The sequence below is a fragment of the Camellia sinensis genome, chromosome 13 (genome assembly GCF_055761805.1).
Source record: "Camellia sinensis isolate YWXY chromosome 13, ASM5576180v1, whole genome shotgun sequence".
Lineage (NCBI taxonomy): Eukaryota > Viridiplantae > Streptophyta > Magnoliopsida > Ericales > Theaceae > Camellia > Camellia sinensis.
Window position 1 is genome coordinate 133,938,253 of NC_138973.1, and position 21,212 is coordinate 133,959,464.

At 44.8% G+C, this 21,212-nt stretch overlaps 1 protein-coding gene across 1 annotated transcript; it reads right to left on the minus strand.

Annotated features, from left to right (window-relative positions):
• Positions 1 to 15,495: 15,495 nt before the first annotated feature.
• LOC145805723 (protein MAINTENANCE OF MERISTEMS-like) lies at positions 15,496 to 16,414 on the minus strand. The gene is made up of 3 exons (XM_082900907.1): positions 16,061 to 16,414; positions 15,665 to 15,826; positions 15,496 to 15,576 (listed from the first exon to the last, which is right to left on the minus strand). The coding sequence occupies exons 1-3, from the start codon at positions 16,412 to 16,414 to the stop codon at positions 15,496 to 15,498; spliced, it is 597 nt and encodes a 198-aa protein (XP_082757033.1).
• Positions 16,415 to 21,212: the final 4,798 nt, after the last annotated feature.

The following is a 21,212-nucleotide window of genomic DNA, read 5'->3' on the forward strand; positions in this document are numbered from 1 at the left end:
TAAAATCAAATATAGAAACATGGTTTGTTGATATTCCAATTTATTTGTCCATCTTTTAAAATCTCTACACAAAATCCTTCAATTTTTAAAATAAATTAAACAAAAATCAATTCAAATATTTTAAAATTGTTTTGTTTGATTGATTTTATTCCTTATAATTAATTTGAAAAACTGATTTGGTTGTTTTCCTATAATTAATTATTTTCCTATAAAAAAATTAAATAAACTAATTTGGTTGTTTCCATACTAAATTTGTGAATTTTTAAGTTTAAAAACTAATTTAAAAATAACAAAATTTCATGATTTATGATTTAGAAAAAGAAAAAATGAAAAAGATCATTTTTCTCTAACCAATTCTTTCTCTTACCCCCAAACCCTAGCCGTCATACATTACTGTAGATAGGGCTGTGCAAAATACCGCGCAATTCGCTAAAACCGCACTGATCCCCATCAATCCGCACCGCTCTAACTGCTAACCACGGTTTAAACTTTAAAATTTGTAATCCGCCAACCGAACCGCTCCACTTCGCTATAATTAATACGTGTATATTTTTTAACTTCCAATGAAATATCAATGTAAAAATGAGTGTGAGAGATATTTAAGATATGAAATTTATTACAAATTAGTGGTTTTATCTATGAAACATATTATGTAAAATTACTGTGTTATATATCTAAAAAATATTATACAAATTAGTGTTATATATTATGCAAATGTATGATAATTAGTTAGAATATTCTTCAATCTGCCAATCCGCCAAAAACTGCCCAAACCGCAATTTGTCAATCCGCTAATCCGCTAACCCGCCATTCGGTTCGTAATTTTACTCTCAAGCCGCCCGAACCACACCGCGCACACCTCTAACTGTAGACACCCCTTTTTTGACCGTCCTCAAGACTTGGACGTCATCGTTTGAACACTCGATGATCATCCATGCTCGTGTTCATTTTGAGTTTCCGAAGGTCTCGGCTACGCGCCTTGGCTAAGGATCTCTCAACTTGTCTGTTTTGTGCTTGGTTGTGGACCAAGGACTTGTGGCTTTGCTTCTGAGGGAAGAGGGTGGCTTGTTGGCCATCCCTACAACCCATCGACCAAGCTTTGTGTTTATCGGCCTTGTCTTCTTGCCATCGGCCATTGGTGGTGGCCGATCGGCACTCTTTTTGGCCGATTGATACCCTTTTTGGTCGATCGGCCATATCTTTTGGCCGAGACCTTTCCACATACTTTTGTAGATATTTTTGTGCCAGCTGTGACAGCTGGTGAGCATAGATTTCATCCTCCATACACGTGTATGGAGGGATTGAATTCAAGACCTTAGCTTGTCCAACAAGCTTAGGAATTGATTTTCTATAAGAAGGGAGACCCCTCTCCCTTTCCAGAGGTTTTCAAATCTTGATATAGAAGATATATATCATACTCTCTCTATATTTCCTCTCTCTCTCTCTCTCTCTATATATATATATATATATTTGCACTTGTTTGTGCTCAAAAGTGTAATTTCTTCACACTTTTGCACTAAAGCACCTAGTGAAACACCATACTCTTGGTGCTGAGGTACTTGAGGTTTTTTTTTGAACTCAAAGTTTGGTTTTTAGCTCAGAAAGTTGTTGAAGTTACCTCTTTGAAGTTGTTCTACAAAGGTGAGTCACTAACCTTTTAAGCTTTGTGTTCATTGCTTACTTAGCCTTATTAGCATGCTTATTTTGGCTTAACTCTCAACTGTAAAAAGCTTCATTTTCATGTGTTTGAAATGATTGTTTAAGGTCTTGTTGGTGTTGGGGGTGATCTACCCCCTTGAGTGCCTTCTTTTGCCTTGTTTTGGGCCGCCCCTTTAGGCTTTTGTTTTAGCCTTTGTTTGACCTTTCTACCACTGAATTCCAGAGGAATTTCAGTGGTGGAAAGTGTGTCTTGAGGCCTTAAATAGGAGAGCGTCATCCCCTCTCCTTGTGTCTTGCATGCTTGTATAGATGGCTCATCAAAGTAGCATGTTTGTCTAGCATGTATTGATTCCATTTCAGCAAGTTTTTGGCATTATTTTAGCATGTCTCAACTCTGTTTTAGGTTGGTTTGATAGCATCTTACATGCTTCACATACTTGTAGTGCAATCTTGCATGATAGCCTAACATGCATCATGTGTTTGAACCATCATTCTAGCATGTTTTGGCTTAACTCCAAGAAGCTTTTGGCTATGTTTTACCATGCTTAAGGTCTGATTTGTTTTTTTTTTTTTTTTTTTTGTCATACATGCATTGCTTTGTATAGCCATGGTTCATTCTAGCTCATTAGCATTGAGTTTCCAAGCCACTAGCATGCATTGCTTGGGCTATTCACACAATTTGGCATCATTTGTTATGTGATTTTAGAGCATGTTTCATTGCCATGCCCTCACATTTGTCACTATTTTCATGCTTTGAGGAGTTGGTTCTTTATGCCTTAAGAATGAGTCAATGCATATGCCATTTTGCCTAAACTTGTAAGCTGCCATACCAGTGTGTATTTGGTCTCATTTTGACATGATATAACTCTGATTTTTGTTGTTGAAGTCACCTCATGCTTGGTTTTGATAGGTGTAGTGTAATACTCTTTATTAGCCTTGCAAGTTCATGCTTCATGCCCTTCAGGTTAGCTTGTTTTGGTGATGCTCCATGCATGTTTTAAACTCATTTTGACATGCTCTAGGACTGTTTTGGGTTGCCTTGGCCATATGCTTCATGTATTGCATAGTTATAGTGCAAGTACCTTGCTAGTTTCAAGCTGTGGGCACCATAGCAAGCTTTATTTGTATCATGTACATGATTTGGCATCATTTACCATGTTATTTCAGAGCATATAGGACTGCCATGTTCCCATTTCTTTCACTCTTTGAATGCCTCTAAGGGTTGAGCATTGTTGCCTAGCTTATGGACCAATATGTGTGCATGCATGTTTTGTCTTTTGGTGCCTTAGTTTTGGTGTTATTGGCCACTGTTTAGGCATGACTGAGGTCTATCCATTTTCAGTTTAAATCCATTGAGCATGTTGTTCAAATGTTGTTACATTGCATCATGTTTGCATGCTTGTTGCATTGCATTGTGTGTGCATGCCTTGCATTGCATTGCATTGTGTTTGGGTAGGATGTTCGTCCAAACATGAGGAACGAGGGACGTTTTATACTTGAAGTGATGAAATGTGTCTCATTTCTCGGTCGTCGACCCTCTTGATCAAGCATGATAGAGGTTAAGGCATTTTTGTGTTTTTGTGTGCATTCATGTGATATTGATTTGTGCAACTCGGCCTCTTTGGCCACCATGCATCGAGATGCGTGATTGATGGCTCAAGAGCCGAGCACTACACACCTTTGAGCCTTAGACATTATAAGGGGTGTAGTTGCACACACATTTTCTTGCAAATACATTGCGATGCCTCTGTTTGTGCTCTGTTGCAGCAAAAAGGAGAATTTGCAGGAAGTGTTGGCCGATCAACCATCAGAACTGCCGACCAACCATCTTAGTCTGCCGATCGGCTATCAATTTGGCCGATAGCCATAAGCTCTGGCCCATGGCCATTTCTCTTGGCCGATAACCTCTCAGCATGTCCATGAGGTGGATTAGAAGTACTTTGGAGGTTGGCACAGTTTTCGGGGGTCTAAAACAGTGCAAATAGAGGCAACATGAGGCACGGTAGTGGATTTCCGAGCGAAGTCGACCGAGCATGCATCTCTTCATCGCCCTCGAGGCCATTTCAGTATTCATGATTAGTTCGTGCAATTTAATCATTTGATTGATTTTGTAATATTCATTTAGCTTAATATAGCTATTTGTTTCAATTCGGTTGTGTAATAATTAATTAGCTAGTTAGCTTCTTATTCAGACCCTCCGCCGAGAGGGCCAAATTTTGTAATAAACGTGCGTGTGTGTGATGCATGTTTTCCAACCCCCATTTCTTTCTCCCTTTTACTTAACCGCTTACGATGGTTAGTTTTAGGGCATATTTCAATTAGCATCCTTATGCTAGCATATTTGCATTCATTTGTCTGTTTTGCATGCACGGGGCTCGGCACATCATACAAACTGTATTGTATTTTAATTCCTATTTGAATTCATGGATCAAGTTGCACTCATATGCCATCTTAGAATAGCCGAGCCTATCTTAGTTGCATTTTTGCATGTGTTGCATTAGGCATTGTTAACATAGCTAGGATCATGCATTGATTACTAACTAGCTTCTTTTTTGGCTCGGAGTACACTGTGAGTGTTTATGCTTTAGCATCCTTGCATGTGTGTAAGTGACAGCCATGATAGCATGCTTGCCATGAGGCTAACTGCTTAAGTGATTAACTGCTTGAATGCCCGTGTGTGAAGGTTGGATTGCTTGAATTGGAACAATTCATCAAAATGCGCGTTTTAAGCCCACTTGAGAGTGGCAAAATTATGTTTTCTAAGCCCACTTGAGGGTGGCAGAATCCACGACTTAGCCTACTTGCTAGTATTACCTCTAAACCGTTTTCAAACAAACAAACATGAAATGTTTTGTTCCAACTTAGCGATCCAGTCTATACTTGTATGCTGCGCGCATCACATAGTAATTCTAGGTTAATAAACTGGAATAAGAACACATGTGTTTTCAAAAACAAAATATCATGTTAGTAAAGGCCGATCTTCGATCGGGCGAGTGGGGGTGCTCATTGCATGACCTTCCCCTCTCGTACCCAAGTTCCCGAGCCGAGGCAACTTTGATGATGACAGACATGTGGCCTTAGGAACGAGTCAGGGTTTCCTAAATTTCCCCCAAAATAAAATATTTAGGTGGTGACTCTGTATCCGGCAAAGCAGTCCATGTTTGGCACTTCTTTATAAAAATCGGCTTTCCAAAACGATTTGTCGGATTTGGACTCTTTGGTGATTTCTCGGTCTCACGTTGCACTTTGTGAGATTAGATTCAGAACCGTGACACGAGTCTGAACTGTAGTAGCTAAGAACAAAGCGATTTGCGTCCTCGCAGCGCGGAGAGTAGAGTTCCGGGGTGGTCTACAGTTTCTGGCGACTCTGCTGGGGATTTAGAGCGCTTGACTCAAACTCATGATATGTTGTGTTGTCTACACTTATGTGTTTCTTTGCATTACATTTGCATTGGTGCGCCTAAGACACCGTGTTCGCCGTCTGCTATTCCTGAGCGGTTTGTTGGAGGTTGCGTGCTATAAGGTTGACCGGTTACGGGCTCTGCCACGATGGGAACACAAACCTCGGTTGTTACTGAGGCACCCTTTTTGACCATTCGACCTAGTGCATATCGGAAACTGTCGTGACTATTCCAAGCTAGGACAGGTTGTTTACCCGATTGTAGGTTGTTTGAAACCGTTGTGTGCGTAGTGAAACCCTAGTTCTTGACAAAACTAGGACAGGGAAACCCTACCCCTCCATAGGGGTGTTTTGGCTCTCACTTGCTTGCTATGTGCTTTTAGAGTGTGTCTTCGTAGGAATGCACGTATCAGTTTGCAAGTTTGGGTATCAGGCCTGCGGGCATCAGTATTTGGGGAATCAGTTTTACCTGAGGGTATCAGATTCGGGGCAGTGATTTGGGAATAGTAATTAGTGGTTGAGAACAGTTCTTTTAGCTTGTGTTTGCCAACTGTGTGTTGTCTTTATTTAAGCTGCTATGTTGTCCATTTTTCTGCTTATTGTTTCCTTATTATGCTTTATTTATCTTTTTGCAAGGTAGTTTAGCACCATTGCTTCCGACCAGGCAGATATTCCCCGAGCACTCTGGGTTAGAGGTCGAAGACTTAATTGATCTGAGGATCTGATAGACGGACAAGCAGTGTTCCTTTCTTTACCCTCGGTTACTAGACGGAGGTCAATAAGGCACAGTGTATCGGTACAACGGTTGCCAGATCAGTGGTCCTTCCCGCCAGTGAGTAGTCAGACTGAGGTTTTCGAGTCTACCACAGAAACAGATATACCGGTTATTCAGCTAGATCAGAACAATATGGCAGGTGTGGAAGAGATGATGCTTCAGCTCCAGCAGACTATGCAAGCCATGCAGCGGGATGCTACCCGCCAGGTAGAAGTGGCTGCACGTCAAGCAGAAGTAGTGGCCCAACAGGCAGAGTTAATTGCCAAGCTACAGTAGCAAACTGGAGCATCTGCTTCACACCCAGCTCCTCCCCCACCAAGAGTTCCAATACTCGGGGAGACCGCAAACGTCCAGGAAAATACGGGCATTCCAACGGGGCCAGCTCTGCCCCCAATCCTACCCCAGCTGTCTAAAGCGCCTACCAACTTAGTGGATACACCCTTTGAGTTCGAGGTGGATCCCACAGTGCTAAAAGTGAGTAAGCTAGAAAAGCTATTCAAGAAGTTTCAAAGTGTGAAATCCATTCCAGATATAGAGGGTGGATACACCGACTCGGCCGTGACTCTGCCAGACCGGTTTAAAATGCTGCACATAGACCGTTTCGACGGGTCTGGGGATCCCATGGTATATTTGCGGTTGTTCTCGGATATCTTAAGCCCGATGGGCCTCTCCATATTGTAGAAGCTTTCCCTATTTGGCCAGGCCCCGCCGGGTGTTGCGGCTATTTGGTACACAAAACTGGAGGACTATGTCAAGAGAAGCTAGGAGGAGATGGTTGAGGCCTTTGTAGCTCAATACTCCTACAATACGCAGATCGAGGTCACAACTCGTGATCTCGAGACAACTAGGCAAGAGTTGAAGGAGAGCTTCTCTGATTTTGTGACCCGCTGGAGGGCTAAAGCCTCGATGATTACCATTAGGCCGATCGACCAGGACCAAATACAGATGGTTGTGCGCAACCTCCAGCCCAAGCTCATGCAGAAGATGATCGTCCTCTGCCTTCCCACCTTTGCAGATCTACATGAGATTGGGGTACAAATCGAGGACGCCATGAAACAGGGTCTAATTGACCATGAAATAGAGCAGCCCAAGAGGGCATTCAACCGCAGTACGAATACAGGCACAAGCAGTGCTTCAGCTGCCAGATCTTCAGATGTGGGTATGGTCACCACCACCACTACCCCAAAAACCCTTGCAGCTACGCCATTCACCGCTGTGTCCGGAAGTAGCTCGCAAACCGCCAGGTATCCACCCTGAGGCTAGAGAACCTTTACCCCGCTGTATCAAATGTTGAAGTATCCCCACGGGAAGGGGGTGGCCATAGTTTTTGGGAATTCGTCAATACATCTGCCGCCTGATATTTTTACATCAGTTCTAGATATCGAGCATGGCGCGGAGGATGTGTTCCTGTCAGGATTTACCCTAGCTGAGGCCCGGGTTGTACAGAACATACTAGCCGTTGATGAGGGGCTATATGTCAGTGCCCAGTCTATGTACCTCATGAACAAGCTCCAGCACATCCCCGGGATGGGATTAGGAAAAAGTGGCCGGAAGGGCATTGCAGCATCGGCCGAAGTGCCGCACAACCCACATACCTTTGGCTTAGGTTATCTGCCTACCAAAGAGGATTGGGTGAGGAAAGGCAAAGAGATGGGCGGAAGAGCTAGAGCAAAGCAAGCTGGGAAGCCTTATGAGTTGGTACATCGGCCTATCCAGGGCACCCTAAACGGACGCTTTGTCCGAGAGGGGGAAGACTTTCCATTCTGTGGCTTCACAGAGCCATGGCTAAGTGCAGAGAGGCGGCGGTTGCTAGGGTTCGAGATCTTCTTTGACTTGCAGTTATACAGGGATGATGTTGCCGAAGAGCAGACAGACCCACCAGCTGAGGCTGAGCAGTGCAAGGAGGAGGTTTCCGAAAGCACAGAGATTGAAATGGGGGTAGCATTCGCTCGTCTACTCTCAGATCCTCAGATCGTAAAAGAGTGCTTGGGGGATAACTTCTCGATGTCCATGATTGGGAATGAAGCAGCTGTGCGCCCATCTTCAAACATTCTGGATGTGTCCATCGCACCCTCCCTCATCTGGCAATACGAGGAGGCCTTCTTATCGAGTAGCACCGGGTCAGGTAGTGAGCCAAAATCTGATTCCACTGAGTCTGTAGAGTCAGAATCAGGTTCCAGCTCGTCTGAGTCTGAGTCTGGTATTCTTGGGGGTGACAACCCAGATGCCACAGTCCTGTCTAGGTCGTCTTTTTCTTTTTCCTTTGAGTCTGTTGTAACAGAGGAATCAGGCGGTTTGGAAGTGATTAATGAGAATTATGCAGCTGTGGCCTTCGAGTTCTTTTCTATGCCTTTGATTTATTGTATTAACCAGGACTTTCAAAATTTCAATGAAAACGACGAGGAAGAAATTCCTCCAGTTTTGAAATATATGCTTGATCGAGAGCATGAGAGGTTTGTAAAACCCTTGGTTGATAAAATCACCCAAATTAATGTTGGTACTGAGAAGGACCCGTGGCTGGTCCAGATTGGGTCCACGTTGTCTTCGGAGAAACGCAAGCGCTTAGTCGCTTTGTTAAAAGATTTCAAAGATGTTTTCGCGTGGTCCTACGAAGACATGCCTGAAATCGATCCTAAGATTGTTCAGCACCGGATTCCTCTTGATCCAGAGGCCCGACCTGTTAAGCAAAAGCTCAGAAGGATCCGCCCAGACTAGGCTCTCAAGATCAAAGAAGAGGTCACCAAGCAAATTGGCGTAGGGTTCCTGCTGGTATCTGAATACCCAACTTGGTTGGCCAATATAGTTCCAGTGCCGAAGAAGGACGGCAGAATTCAAGTATGTGTGGACTTCAGGGATTTGAACAAAGCCAATCCGAAGGACGACCTTCCTCTGCCGCATATCGACGAATTAGTGGACTTCACTGTTGGGCATGCGTTGCTCTCATTCATGGATGGATTTTCAGGCTACAATCAGATTTTGATGGCACCCGAAGACCGGGAGAAGATTACTTTCACCACCTCGTGGGGAACCTATTGTTATAGGGTGATGCCATTTGGGCTGAAGAACGCTGGAGCTACGTATCAACGGGCTGCGACCACAATTTTGCACGACATGATCCATAAGGAGGTAGAGGTGTACGTGGACGACATGATTGTCAAGTCCAAGGAAAGAGAGGGCCACTACACCGCCTTACAAAAATTCTTTCAACGGATCAGAGAGTATCGGTTGTGCCTGAGTCCTCAGAAGTGTACGTTTGGTGTTACAGCATGGAAAATGCTGGGGTTCTTAATCACACAAAGGGGCATCGAGGTCGACCTTTCCAAAATCAAGGCCATCTTAGAAATGCCACCACTAAGGACTGAAAAGGAGGTGCGAGGCTTTCTGGGTAAAGTGCAATTCATAAGACGGTTTATCGCAAAATTAACCTTGACTTGTGAACCACTCTTTGGCCTCCTGAAGAAAGGAAAGAAGCTCCAGTGGGATGGCCGATGCCAAGTTGCTTTCGAACAGATCAAACAATATCTATAGAACTCACCTGTGTTGTCACCACCTGAGCTGGGGAAACTGTTGATTCTGTACCTTTCAGTGACTGAAACGACAATGGGCTGCATGCTTGCATAGGAGTCTGAGGACAAAGTGGAGAAAGCTATCTGCTACCTGAGCAAGAAAATGCTGGATTACAAGACCCGCTACACTTCGCTAGAGAAGGCTTGTCTGACCTTGGTATGGGCTACCAGGGAGCTGAGGCACTACCTGTTAGCTCACTCGGTAATGCTGTTTCGAGATTAGATCCTATCAAATATCTCTTCGAGAAACTGGCATTTATGGGTAGGCTAGCCCGTTGGTTGGTTCTGCTTTCCAAATTTGATCTAAAGTACATGACGCGCAAGTCAGTGAAAGGGAGAGCGGTAGCGAAGTTTCTAGCCGAACACCCAGTGGACGGGGATAAAATAGTTGAGTATCTGTTCCCAGACGAGGCCATTCTGCACGTCGAATAAAAGACCTGGACGATGTACTTTGACAGAGCGTCAAACCAATACGGGTATGGGATAGGGGTGTTGCTAATAGCACCCGACAATTCCCGCATACCTCTAGCATTCAAACTCCGGTTCAAAGTGTCGAACAATGAAGCAGAGTATGAGGCATGTATTGTCGGACTAGAAACCGCCCTAGAACTAGGGGCAAAACGGTTGGACGTCATTAGGGACTCAAACCTTGTTGTATCTCAAGCTAAAGGAGATTGGAAAGTTAAAGAAGAAAAGATCAGAATCTATCACCAGACCTTGGACATTCTGATTCCTCGGTTTGAGAAACTAAATTTCGCTCATCTGTTAAGAGAGAACAACAGGTTCGCTGATTCATTAGCAATTTTATCTTCTATGATAGACATTCCTTTCGGAGTCCGGATGCGTCTGATCATCATTGAACATAAATTTGTGCCGGCCTACGAGCTAATTGTTGCCGTAGATGAAGTACAAGATGAGAATCCCTGGTATTACGATGTCTGGAACCTCTTGGAAAAGGAAGCGTATCCACCAGGGGCAAATGCAAAAGATAAGAGGGAAATTCGAAGAATGGCTGCTCAGTTCATCGTCTGCGGGGGTAAACTGTACAAGAGTGGTCATCTTGGGATGCATAAGCTGTGTGTTAATGCTGAAGAATCCAAGCGCCTAATGGAGGCCATCCATGGAGGAGAGTGCGAATCGCACATGAACGGGGTAATGCTAGCCCGGAAGATCCTTAGGCAGGGTTATTACTGGTCAACCATGGAGGAGGATTGTATTGGCTTTGTTCAGCGATGCCACAAATGCCAGATCCATGCAAATCGCATGAACATTCCGCCGTCGAAGCTGTATAATATGACTTCGCCATGGCCTTTTTCAGTTTGGGGGATTGATGTAATTGGGGCTGTCACTCCGAAGGGGTCCAATGGGCATGAGTACATTCTGGTAGCTATAGACTACTTCATGAAGTGGGTTGAGGCCCAATCTTATGTGGCGTTGAAGGCATCGCATGTTGCTAAGTTCATCAGGAACAACATCATCTGTTGCTACGGGGTCCCGAATGAGGTTATTTCGGATAATGGCTCTTACTTCAAGAAGAAGGTGATCGACTTGTTGGAGAAGTACAACGTGGCCTTTCATAAGTCATCTACATATCGGCCGCAAACCAACGGAGCAGTTGAGGCCGCCAACAAGAACATCAAGCACATTCTGTAGAAAATTGTGGAAACCTACCGGGACTGGCCAGATAAGTTGCCATTTGCTCTATGGGGCTACCGGACTTCAATTCGAACTTCTACAGGGGCGACTCCGTATTCCTTGGTCTATGGGATCAAAGTTGAGGTTCCGTCATTATGGGTATTGGTTGAGTGTTAAATAGCCAAGGCAGATTGGCAGCAAAGCAGGTTCGAAGAAGTCATGCTCTTTGATGAAAGAAGGCTGAAAGCACTATATCATGTCCAAGGTTATCAACGAAGAATTGCCAGGGCTTTCAACAAGAAGATTAAGTCTAGGAATTTGAAGGAAGGGGATCTAGTGCTCAAAGACAACCGAGCTCCCATCTATGACCCTAGGGGCAAGTTCAGACCCAATTGGACTGGTCCTTACATCATCAAATCAATCTAGTCGGGTGGAGCTGTCGTTCTGATGGACCTAGATGGCCTAGAGTTTTCCTAGCCGATCAACATGGACAAGTTGAAGAAATACTTTCCCTGAGTGGTTCGCTAGGCCGAAAACCCGAAAGGGCGACCTAGGAAAAAGTTAGAGCATGAAAAAATTTGAAATAATAAAAACTGAGCTCGCAAGGTTGAAAACCTAGAAAGGGCGGCCTTGACAAAAGTTAGAGCATAAAAGGAGAGGGTTAATACAAAAGTGAACCTTAGTCGAACTATGTAAGGCTTGATTCCCATCTCTGAGATACGTAAGCAACTTCATTCCGAAGTCCAACCATAAACACTTCCTCGATCAACTTTTTCCATGTGATCATGATGGTCATCTTCGTCTATTCTGCATTCAAGAGCTCAGTTGTGATCTCCGGTGCAGTGCTATTCAGACTAGGGGCAACTTTCCAGTTGCTGGGATACGGAGTTGTACATCTCAGTGATAGATCTCAGGCGTGTCCAGTTGTGATCCATATCGAAAATGGTTTTGAAAAGTTTTAATAAAAGTTGATTTTGCTCAAATTGTTCTTTTTACAACTTAGACCAGTTTTGGACCAAACTGAAAATTTTCAGTACCCATAACTTTCAATTATGTTGATTTCAGTACAGTGTTCTCCTTCTCTTGAATACAAATTGAAGTTGCTTTTTATTACATTCATAAAGAAAACTTGAAAGTACTGATAAAGCAAAAAATTCGGGGCATAGTCAGGTGTTCCTGCGTCCCCTCCCAGAGCTGGTTGAAGCCTCTGATGTCAAAGTAGGCCCAACTTGCGCCTCTTCATCAAGCCAAGCTATACACTCGCCAGAAAGGGTGCAACTGAAAGTGGGAGTGGGGGCCAGAAGTTCTCTCGTCCTCCATGCGGTGGCATACCGAGCTAGTTGTGTGCCTCGAACTGGAAATGCAGCAGGGTACTCTATCCCCTCTGCTAGGTAAGTCTGATCATGTCCAAACTGACGTCGGAATCAGAATGGGAAGTAAAAGACACAGTGAGTCAGGCCGATCAACTGAATCCCGGGTTGGCGGGACATGCTATAACTCATTGCCGGCAGCTTGAGCCAAGGGCAGTGCCAAGCAATACTGGTAGCGCATAGACTGCACATCCATTCGCACCACCATCCCTCGTCAGGGTCATCGACTAGACGTCGTCGGAAGAAATAGCCGCAAGCTGAATATGCTGGGCATGAGTCCATAACCTTCAATTTATCCATCAAACATATCTGGGGAGGGATGAAAAATGAGAGATTAAAGAATAAAGAGGTGTACGTGGAGAAAAAAAGTGAGAATAGGGTTTTGAGAGAAAAACTGAGCCTGAGGGCCGAGTGATGTGAGAAATATATGTGAGGTAGGGTGGGAAACATTACCTGCAGCAGTAGTGGACTCCTCGCGAATCTAGTCGTCTCTCGGCGATGAAAAGCATCTAAGCCCATCAATGTCTTAGCCAGTGTCATGGCAATGTAGCGCTTGCCCTCTTTTAAGCCTTGGGCAACTTCGATCAAATGGACGGTAGACCCTCCGAAGCCTGAGGCAAGCAAGAAATGAGACAGCATGCACAGGCAAAGCGCATGTCATCGAAAACCCTGCCAATGATGGTCGCCGCGGTCACCGGCATCAGAAAACCGATGAACCAAGCTGGGGATGTCCAATTCCCCGTCGTGGATCAAAGACCGAGCGTCGTGCATAGTGAGCCCACACATCCGTCCTCAGGTTGGATGTGGCCGAAAGGGAATTGTGGCAAAATCTCCTCCTCGCGTTCGGACTCCATCAAAGCTTGGAAGCCTTCGAAAGTGGGGCACATCTCTTGTCCGCCAAAGCTAAAAACGTGCGTAATCGGATTCCAATACCTTGCCGCGGCATGAAGGAACAGAAAACGCAGCGGGGTGCAGCTTAGCGTGAATAGTACATTTATTTTGAAGCCTCAAAAATTCAGCTTTTCTGAGCCATCCAAGTTAGCAATCCAATTTGTGAGATTTTGGACAAGAAATGCTTCCATTTGGTGTAAAAACTGAGCTGAAAGGGAGAAACTACGAAGCTGAGGCTTTTGTAGAAGATAAGGTGTTGAGTGGAAGATAGGTGGCAGCATTCTGGAGGTTCTTGCCATTTTTGGCCGATCGGCCAAAAAGAGTGCCGACCGACCATCTTTTTAGCCGATCGGCTAGTAATGTTGGCCGATGGTCATTTCTCTTGGTCGATGACCTTCTACACTGGCCGATGGCTTCTTCTCTTGTTCTCTGACCTGTCTATGCGTTGGAGATGTTGAGAATTTGTGACTTGTTCCAATTCAAATGCCTTTCGGTGATGATTTTGCAAAGTCACGCTTGTGTTACTTCAATTTGTTTATCGAGTTGTTGTACTTTTGTTTATCGAGTTGTATTTTGTGTTCTTTAGTCCTTGTCTTGCTTATCGAGTTGTATTTACATTTGGTCAGGATGTCAAGTTCTTTGTTTTGCTTATCGAGCTGTTTTGTTGTCAGTTGGTTCACTACCTGATTAATGCAATTCGAGCGTTTAGTTTTCAAAACAAAGTTCAATCTCATTTACATTGTTATGTAATGTGAAGCGATGCAATGCGATGCTTAGAATGTACGAATGTAACACTTTTTTAACAAAAAGAGCTATTTCATTCCATCATATTTTTGTTTGCAAAATTACAAAGTTTTAAAGAACATATATCTACCTGACGCAATACAACGTGAAAAAACTACTAGTAAAAGAAAAATAAAGCAAAAAAGAAGAACAACATATGGATCGGCGTCGGTCGCCTCAAATGCGAGAATCCCTCCTCGTCCTCTTCCTGGACGAAGGTCCAGGATCGCTGCCGTCACCTCCGCTGTCTCAGTCTGAACCTGAGCCATCTCCAGCCTTATCCTGAGACGACTCTGCCTCTGCTTCAGACTCGTCGTCATCTGGGACAGGAGCCCATGAGCTACTCCCAGAGTGAGTACGCCCGGCTCTGCTACAGCTGCGTGCTGAAATCCCTCGTCCTGCTCTCCCCGCTCCTTGGGCAGGTACTGATGGTCTTGCTGAAGCACCCGCTGCAGCCGGTATCTAGAATGGGGCCTAAAAAGAACAGATTAGCAGATGCATTAGTTACGCTATGCAAAGTCGAGTATGGTATCGAATACAGTGTATGATTACAGTGTATGAATGCTGTGAGCAGTGTATGAATGCCGTGAGCACTGTATGATTACAGGGTATGAATGCTGATAGCAGTATATGAGTTACAGTGTATCAGTGTCGTGAGTGGTATGTGAGTATAGTGTAACAAGTGTCGTATTGATAATGTAATGCATCAGATCAGTATGGAACAAATTATGCAAAGTTTTGGGGCTGAGGTTGAAAGAACTCATCGGGATACCGTAAATGCTCAGTAGGTCTATGCTCCTCTGTAGCATCCCCATCACTGAGGCTGACAACTCCAGAGCCTGCCCAGTGTACTCGATGGAAGCCTGCAAAAGTGTTGAAGTAAATAGTATTTTATGGGATATCAACCGAAATGAAATGACTGTACAGAATGGAAAGCATAGCACATACCGAGGTCGAGCCGCGAACTCCGACGAGCTCATGATCAGCCGGAGGAGGAGCGATGGGTATCTGATAAGTCTCTCCGCCCTGTCCTCAGCATGTCATGGTGGTGGGCAGCTCTGGCCACTTTACTCTCTGTTTCCTCCGAGAACCACTCCTGTCGTGGGCCTGAGTCGCCCTCGACGCTCCTATTCCTCCAACTGGTGCTGCCGGCCTCTCTCTCTCAACTCGGTGAGCACTGGCCAGAGGTCGCATAAGATGAGTCTCGATGAAGACGGTGTAGTTGCCCTCATCTCGGAAAAAGTCAGCGTCCCAACCGATCGTGAAATCGGTCATCTCCTGCAGGGTGTACCTCTCTGTATGCCTCATATGGGTAGGAGGTGGCCTCGGGACTATCTGATCAGGTAAACCAAGGGTCTGCCGCAAGAAGCGCTCTCCCAAGTACCAAGCCTGGCAGACCGGACCCTCCAGCAAGACTCAGAACCGGGTAGTCTCCCGAGCACCCATGTACTGGTCTCTCACTGCATCAGGCAACACGGCCCAGGGCTGCCAGGTGATCTGCAAATGACAGGATATACAGTTTGTTATCTGCTATTGAAAGTACAATGTAAAGCAAAGCTTAAATGAACTGTAAGGTTCGAAATACCTCTGTTGCGGCTATGGTGTCAAAGTATCTGCGGAAGAACATGAAAGACTCCTGCGGTTTGCGCTTGCACCTTACATCATATCGATGAGAATATGGGACAACAAGGGGCATCTCCACCTCCGGATCTAAAGCAAGCCTCGGAAAGTAGGCATGCACCCACAACTACAGAATGTAACAGGGCAACAATGAGTATGTTTATCAGTAAAGCAGAATATAGATAAAGCAGAAATCAGAGAATGATGTGCGGTGTACCGTGCAGTGTGTGAAGTGTCTTGTGCAGTGCGTGCAGTGTACAACCAGTGTGTGAAGTGTCTTGTGCAGTGCGTGCATATATACAGTGTGTGTGGTGTCCAGATAATGTAAGGCAAAACTGTAAAACAGAAAGGAAAGGTGTACCTCCCAGGCTCGCCAGTAGCCTCCTAGCAGATGTCCGTTGCGTCGGGATGAGGAACTCATGTACCCGTACAATGTGGCTAGGCCTACGCCACCCCAATCATAGCGTCGGATCTGGGTCACATCCACCAGTGCGCTCAGTAGATAGAGTCCAACTGTGTTCACCCGGTCGGCGAAAAGAGTGGTACCCAGCAGAAACATAAAAAGCCCTCGGGCATACTGCTCGACCTCCTTGCAGGTCGTCGGCGCCTGTAGCCTGAACTGGTCCTCGAACCACGAGTATCTCACAAACCCTGGCTGAGAGAGTGGTGGGCGAGCGCCAAGCAAGAACATCTGGGCAGCATCCCACTCGCCCATGTCGGTGTCAAAAGGGATCGAACCACCCCCTACTCCGATGCCAGTGAGCATGGAGAAGTTGAAAGGAGTCATCGTCATCTCCCCCGTTGCGGTAAGGTGGAAGGAATCGGTGGTGTCCCACCACCTCTCCACCAGTGCGCCTAGAAGGGGTTTACTCGCAGTGAGGCGCGAGAGTCCCATGCAAAAAATGCCGAATCTGGCCTCGTCAACAATCTGGCAGACCTCATCAGGCAACTCCATGTACCAACCTCGGGCGATGGTATTCCCATACCCCCAGAAGGCATGGGAATCTCCCTGTGTTCAAGACAAACAGATGCGAAGTAATGTCAGAAATACAGTGTTTAAATGCGTTCAAAATTGATAAAAATGCAGTGTGTGTGCATGTGTTCAAGTTGGCACAGATATCATGTATGAACGTGCTCAGGGTGAACTAAGCATATGATCTACAAATGTGTTTGTGATGATCAGATAAAGAGCAGTATCAATTATCCAAGATATACGACCTACATTGCAGAAAGTAAAGAGGAAGGGTATACCTCAGCGGTGCCGTAAGAAAGGTGCGACTCCGGCTCACATAGCAGGAGCTCCGATGGCATACCTCGCGCGAAGCTCCTGAATTGGCGAATACTGTCGAGAGGCAGCACATCTATTGCAGGCTAGTATGTCGCCGGGTCAAAAGGCCGAACACTGAGAGGCAAGAGCTCGACCTCGGGATCCATATCTATCTCTGGAGGAGCCCCACCTTGTGGAATATCGTCTGCCATCTCGAGAAGAGTGAGAAAATGGCTGAGGATATGGAAAATGGGCAAGAATGCCAAAAGTCAATCCCGAGGGGTGAAAAATCGGAGAAAAGGTCGAAGTACGGAAGAAGGCATGGAAACCAAGGCTAACTCGGGGGAAACAAACCCCAAATGAAGGAAATCAAGAATGTGGCACCGAAATCATGTTTCGATCAGTTCAAAGTGTTTGAAACGAAGAGGGTTTCGCGAATTGAAAGTTGTGGAGGCTTGGAAAAAGAGGGAAAAGCTCAGATCGAAGGATGGAAAACAACCTAGAAAGGGAGGAGAATGGTTTTCGGCTTGGAGGAAGTGAGGAAATAGGGTTTGAAACCCTATGCTTAAAGACCTGAGGTGAATGGACAAAACTGCCCCGAATCTGCCACTTTCAGCTGATCGGCCAAATTGTTGGCTGATCGGCTAAATTGTTGGCCGATAAGCTCTTTTGATGGCCGATGGCTCCCCCTTGTGGTCGATGGGCCTCCAATGCCCATGTTTGGGGTATTTTTATTGATTGGTACCCTCATCTTTCAAGAAAGTGCAAGAAAGTACACTTTTGAAGCTTAAGCGGCCTTCGTGATGACCTCGAACCGTGTCTTCCGTGTGCGGCGCTCGATACGCACGAGGTGTATCCTTTTTTCGTATCCTTTTGTATATTGCAAGATTCAAGAATTGTTCAAGAATTGCTTTTGAATATCTTGCCTTACGAGTGTTTTGTCACGTTTGTAAGACGTGCATTTGTTATACGCCTTTTCACTATTACATTGAGCATGCCTCATCTTGTTTTGAAGTTGCATCTCGACATTGTGGATAACATGCCTTTACCATGCTTACATTGAATATGTGCATCGTCACACTTGCATAGCGTATGCATGTTGTATTGAATGTGTATCCACCGTTACATTGCATAGAGCATGCCTGTTGCATTGTCATGCACACCTTATATGCGTTGTCACGCACGTTTTGTTCGCATTGTTATGCACATCTCTCTCGCATTGTTATGAACACACTACTTGCATTGTCACGCACATTTTGCTTGCATTATTATGTGCACCCTTAGGTTGCATTGTCTTGCACCCCTCTATCCGCGTTGTCACGCACTCTTAGGTTGCATTGTCTTGCACCCCTCTATCAGCGTTGTCACGTACCCATAGGTTGCATTGTCTTGCACCCCTCCATCTGCGTTGTCGCGCACTCTTAGGTTGCATTGTCTTGCACCCCTCCATCTGCATTGTCAGGCACTCTTAGGTTGCATTGTCTTGCACCCCTTCATCCGCGTTGTCACGCACTCTTGGGTTGCACCCCTTCCATCCGTGTTGTCACGCACACTTAGGTTGCATTGTCATGCATCCCCTTACTTGCATTCCATTGTTATGCTTGTTCCAGTTGCGTTGTCACGCACTTTTCACTTGCATTGCTATGCATGTTTCTATCAGCATCATATGTGCATGCATTTATCTCATATTGAAATGATATCTTGATCTAACATTGAACATGTGTTTCTACTATATTGTACTTGTTGAATTTCTTTCTTTTGCAGGCACGATATTGTATGTACGGTTCATTTGAAGTTGGTGAAACCAGACCATATTGTATGTACGGTTCATTCAAGAGAAGTTCCGGTTCAGTTTGACTACTACCCTTCTCCACTCGCGTTTGACATCGTTTGGACGTATCTCTCTCCTCTCGCGTTTGCCACGCGTTTGGATAACTGCGCTTTCTTGCACAGTCCTTTCCTCTCTTGCGCGTGATACACTGAGAGATGTTGTGTTTAAGACTCCGAGTATCCTCGGTAGTCGCTTTTAGCCTTTTCCGCATGAGATGCAGTGAGAATTGCATAATTTTCTTACATCCTTTCTGTTGGAATGTGTGGGACTATTCTTTCTTACTCGCTTGCTTAACTGTTGTATTTATTTTGCCTAAATGCTTCATCACAGCTCTCTTTGCATGATCATAAGTTATGCTCGGCATTGTGCATGTCATTTGCATCTTGCCCCTGCCTGCGGGCGCATCTCTTTGTTATCTTGTATGTTTGTTTAAGTCTGCAGCCTCGTCAAAAATGGGTCGTCTCTGGGCTTTGACATTCACTCACGTCCTCTTGTGACTTTCGAGTTCTGTCAAAGAGGGGAAACTGTAGACACCCCATTTTTGACCATCCTCAAGACTTGGACGTTATCGTTTGAACACTCGATGATCATCCATGCTCGTGTTCATTTTGAGTTCCCGAAGGTCTCGGCTGCGCGCCTTGCCTTAGGATCTCTCAACTTGCCTGTTTTGTGCTTGGTTATGGACCAAGGACTTGTGGTTTTGCTTCTGAGGGAAGACGGTGGCTTGTTGGCCATCCCTACAACCCATCGGCCAAGCCTTGTGCTTATCGGCCTTGTCTTCTTGCCATCGGCCATTGGTAGTGGCCGATCGGCACCCTTTTTGGTCGATCGGCCATATCTTTTGACCGAGACCTTTCCACCTGCTTTTGCAGATATTTTTGTGCCATCTGTGACAGCCGGTGAGCACAGATTTCATCCTCCATATTGAATTCAAGACCTTAGCTTATCCAACAAGCTTAGGAATTGATTTTCTATAAGAAGGGAGACCCCTCTCCCTTTCCAGAGGTTCTGAAATCTTGATATAGAAGATATATATCACTCTCTCTCTATATTTCCTCTCTCTCTCTCTCTCTCTCTCTCTCTCTCTCTCTCTCTCTATGTTTGCACTTGTTTGTGCTCAAAAGTGTAATTATTCACACTTTTTCACTAAAGCACCTAGTGAAACACCATACTCTTGTTGCTGAGGTACTTGAGGTTTTTGTTTGAACTCAAAGTTTGGTTTTTAGCTCAGAAAGTTACTGAGGTTACCACTTTGAAGTTGTTCTACAAGGGTGACTCACTAACCTTCTTTTAAGCTTTGTGTTCATTACTTACTTAGCCTTATTTGCATGCTTATTTTGGCTTAACTCTCAATTGTAAAAGGCTTCATTTTCATGTGTTTGAAATAATTGTTTAAGGTCTTGTTGGTGTTGGGGGTGATCTACCCCCTTGAGTTCCTTCTTTTGCCTTTTGGGCCACCCCTTTAGGCTTTTGTTTTAGCCTTTGTTTGACCTTTCTACCACTAAATTCCAGAGGAATTTCAGTGGTAGAAATTGTGTCTTGAGGCCTTAAATAAGAGAGGGTCATCCCCTCTCCTTGTGTCTTGCATGCTTGTATAGATGGCTTATCAAAGTAGCATGTTTGTCTAGCATGTATTGGTTCCATTTCAGCAAGTTTTTGGTGTTATTTTAGCGTGTCTCAACTCTGTTTTAGGTTGGTTTGATAGCATCTTGCATGCTTCACATACTTGTAGTGCAATCTTGCATGATAGCCTAACATGCATCATGTGTTTGAACCATCATTCTAGCATGTTTTGGCTTAACTCTAAGAAGCTTTTGGCCATGTTTTATCATGCTTAAGGTCTGATTTGTGTTTTTTTGGTCATACATGCATTGCTTTGTATAGCCATGGTTCATTCTAGCTCATTAGCATTGAGTTTCCAAGCCACTAGCATGCATTGCTTGGGCTATTCACACGATTTGGCATCATTTGTAATGTGATTTCAAAGCATGTTTCATTGCCATGCCCTCACATTTGTCACTCTTTTCATGCTTTGAGGAGTTGGTTTTTTATGTCTTAAGAATGAGTCATTGTGTATGCCATTTTGCCTAAGCTTGTAAGCTGCCATACCAGTGTGTATTTGGTCTCATTTTGACATGATATAACTCTGATTTTTATTGTTGAAGTCACCTCATGCTTGGTTTTGATAGGTGTAGTGTAATACTCTTTAGTAGCCTTGCAAGTTCATGCTTCATGTCCTTCATGTTAGCTTGTTTTGGTGATGCTCCATGCATGTTTTAAACTCATTTTGACATGCTCTAGGGCTGTTTTGGGTTGCCTTGGCCATATGCTTCATGTATTGCAAAGTTATAGTGCAAGTACCTTGCTAGTTTCAAGCTTTGGGCACCATAGCATGCCTTATTTGTATCATGTACA

Coding starts and splice junctions, on each gene's coding strand:
- LOC145805723 (XM_082900907.1), bottom strand. CDS start 16,414: ATGGGCGAGTGGGATGCTGCCCAGATGTTCTTGCTTGGCGCTCGCCCA. Junction 15,827..16,060: donor GCTACTGGCGAGCCTGGGAG/GTACACCTTTCC, acceptor TACATTCTGTAG/TTGTGGGTGCATGCCTACTT. Junction 15,577..15,664: donor ACACCATAGCCGCAACAGAG/GTATTTCGAACC, acceptor TGTCATTTGCAG/ATCACCTGGCAGCCCTGGGC.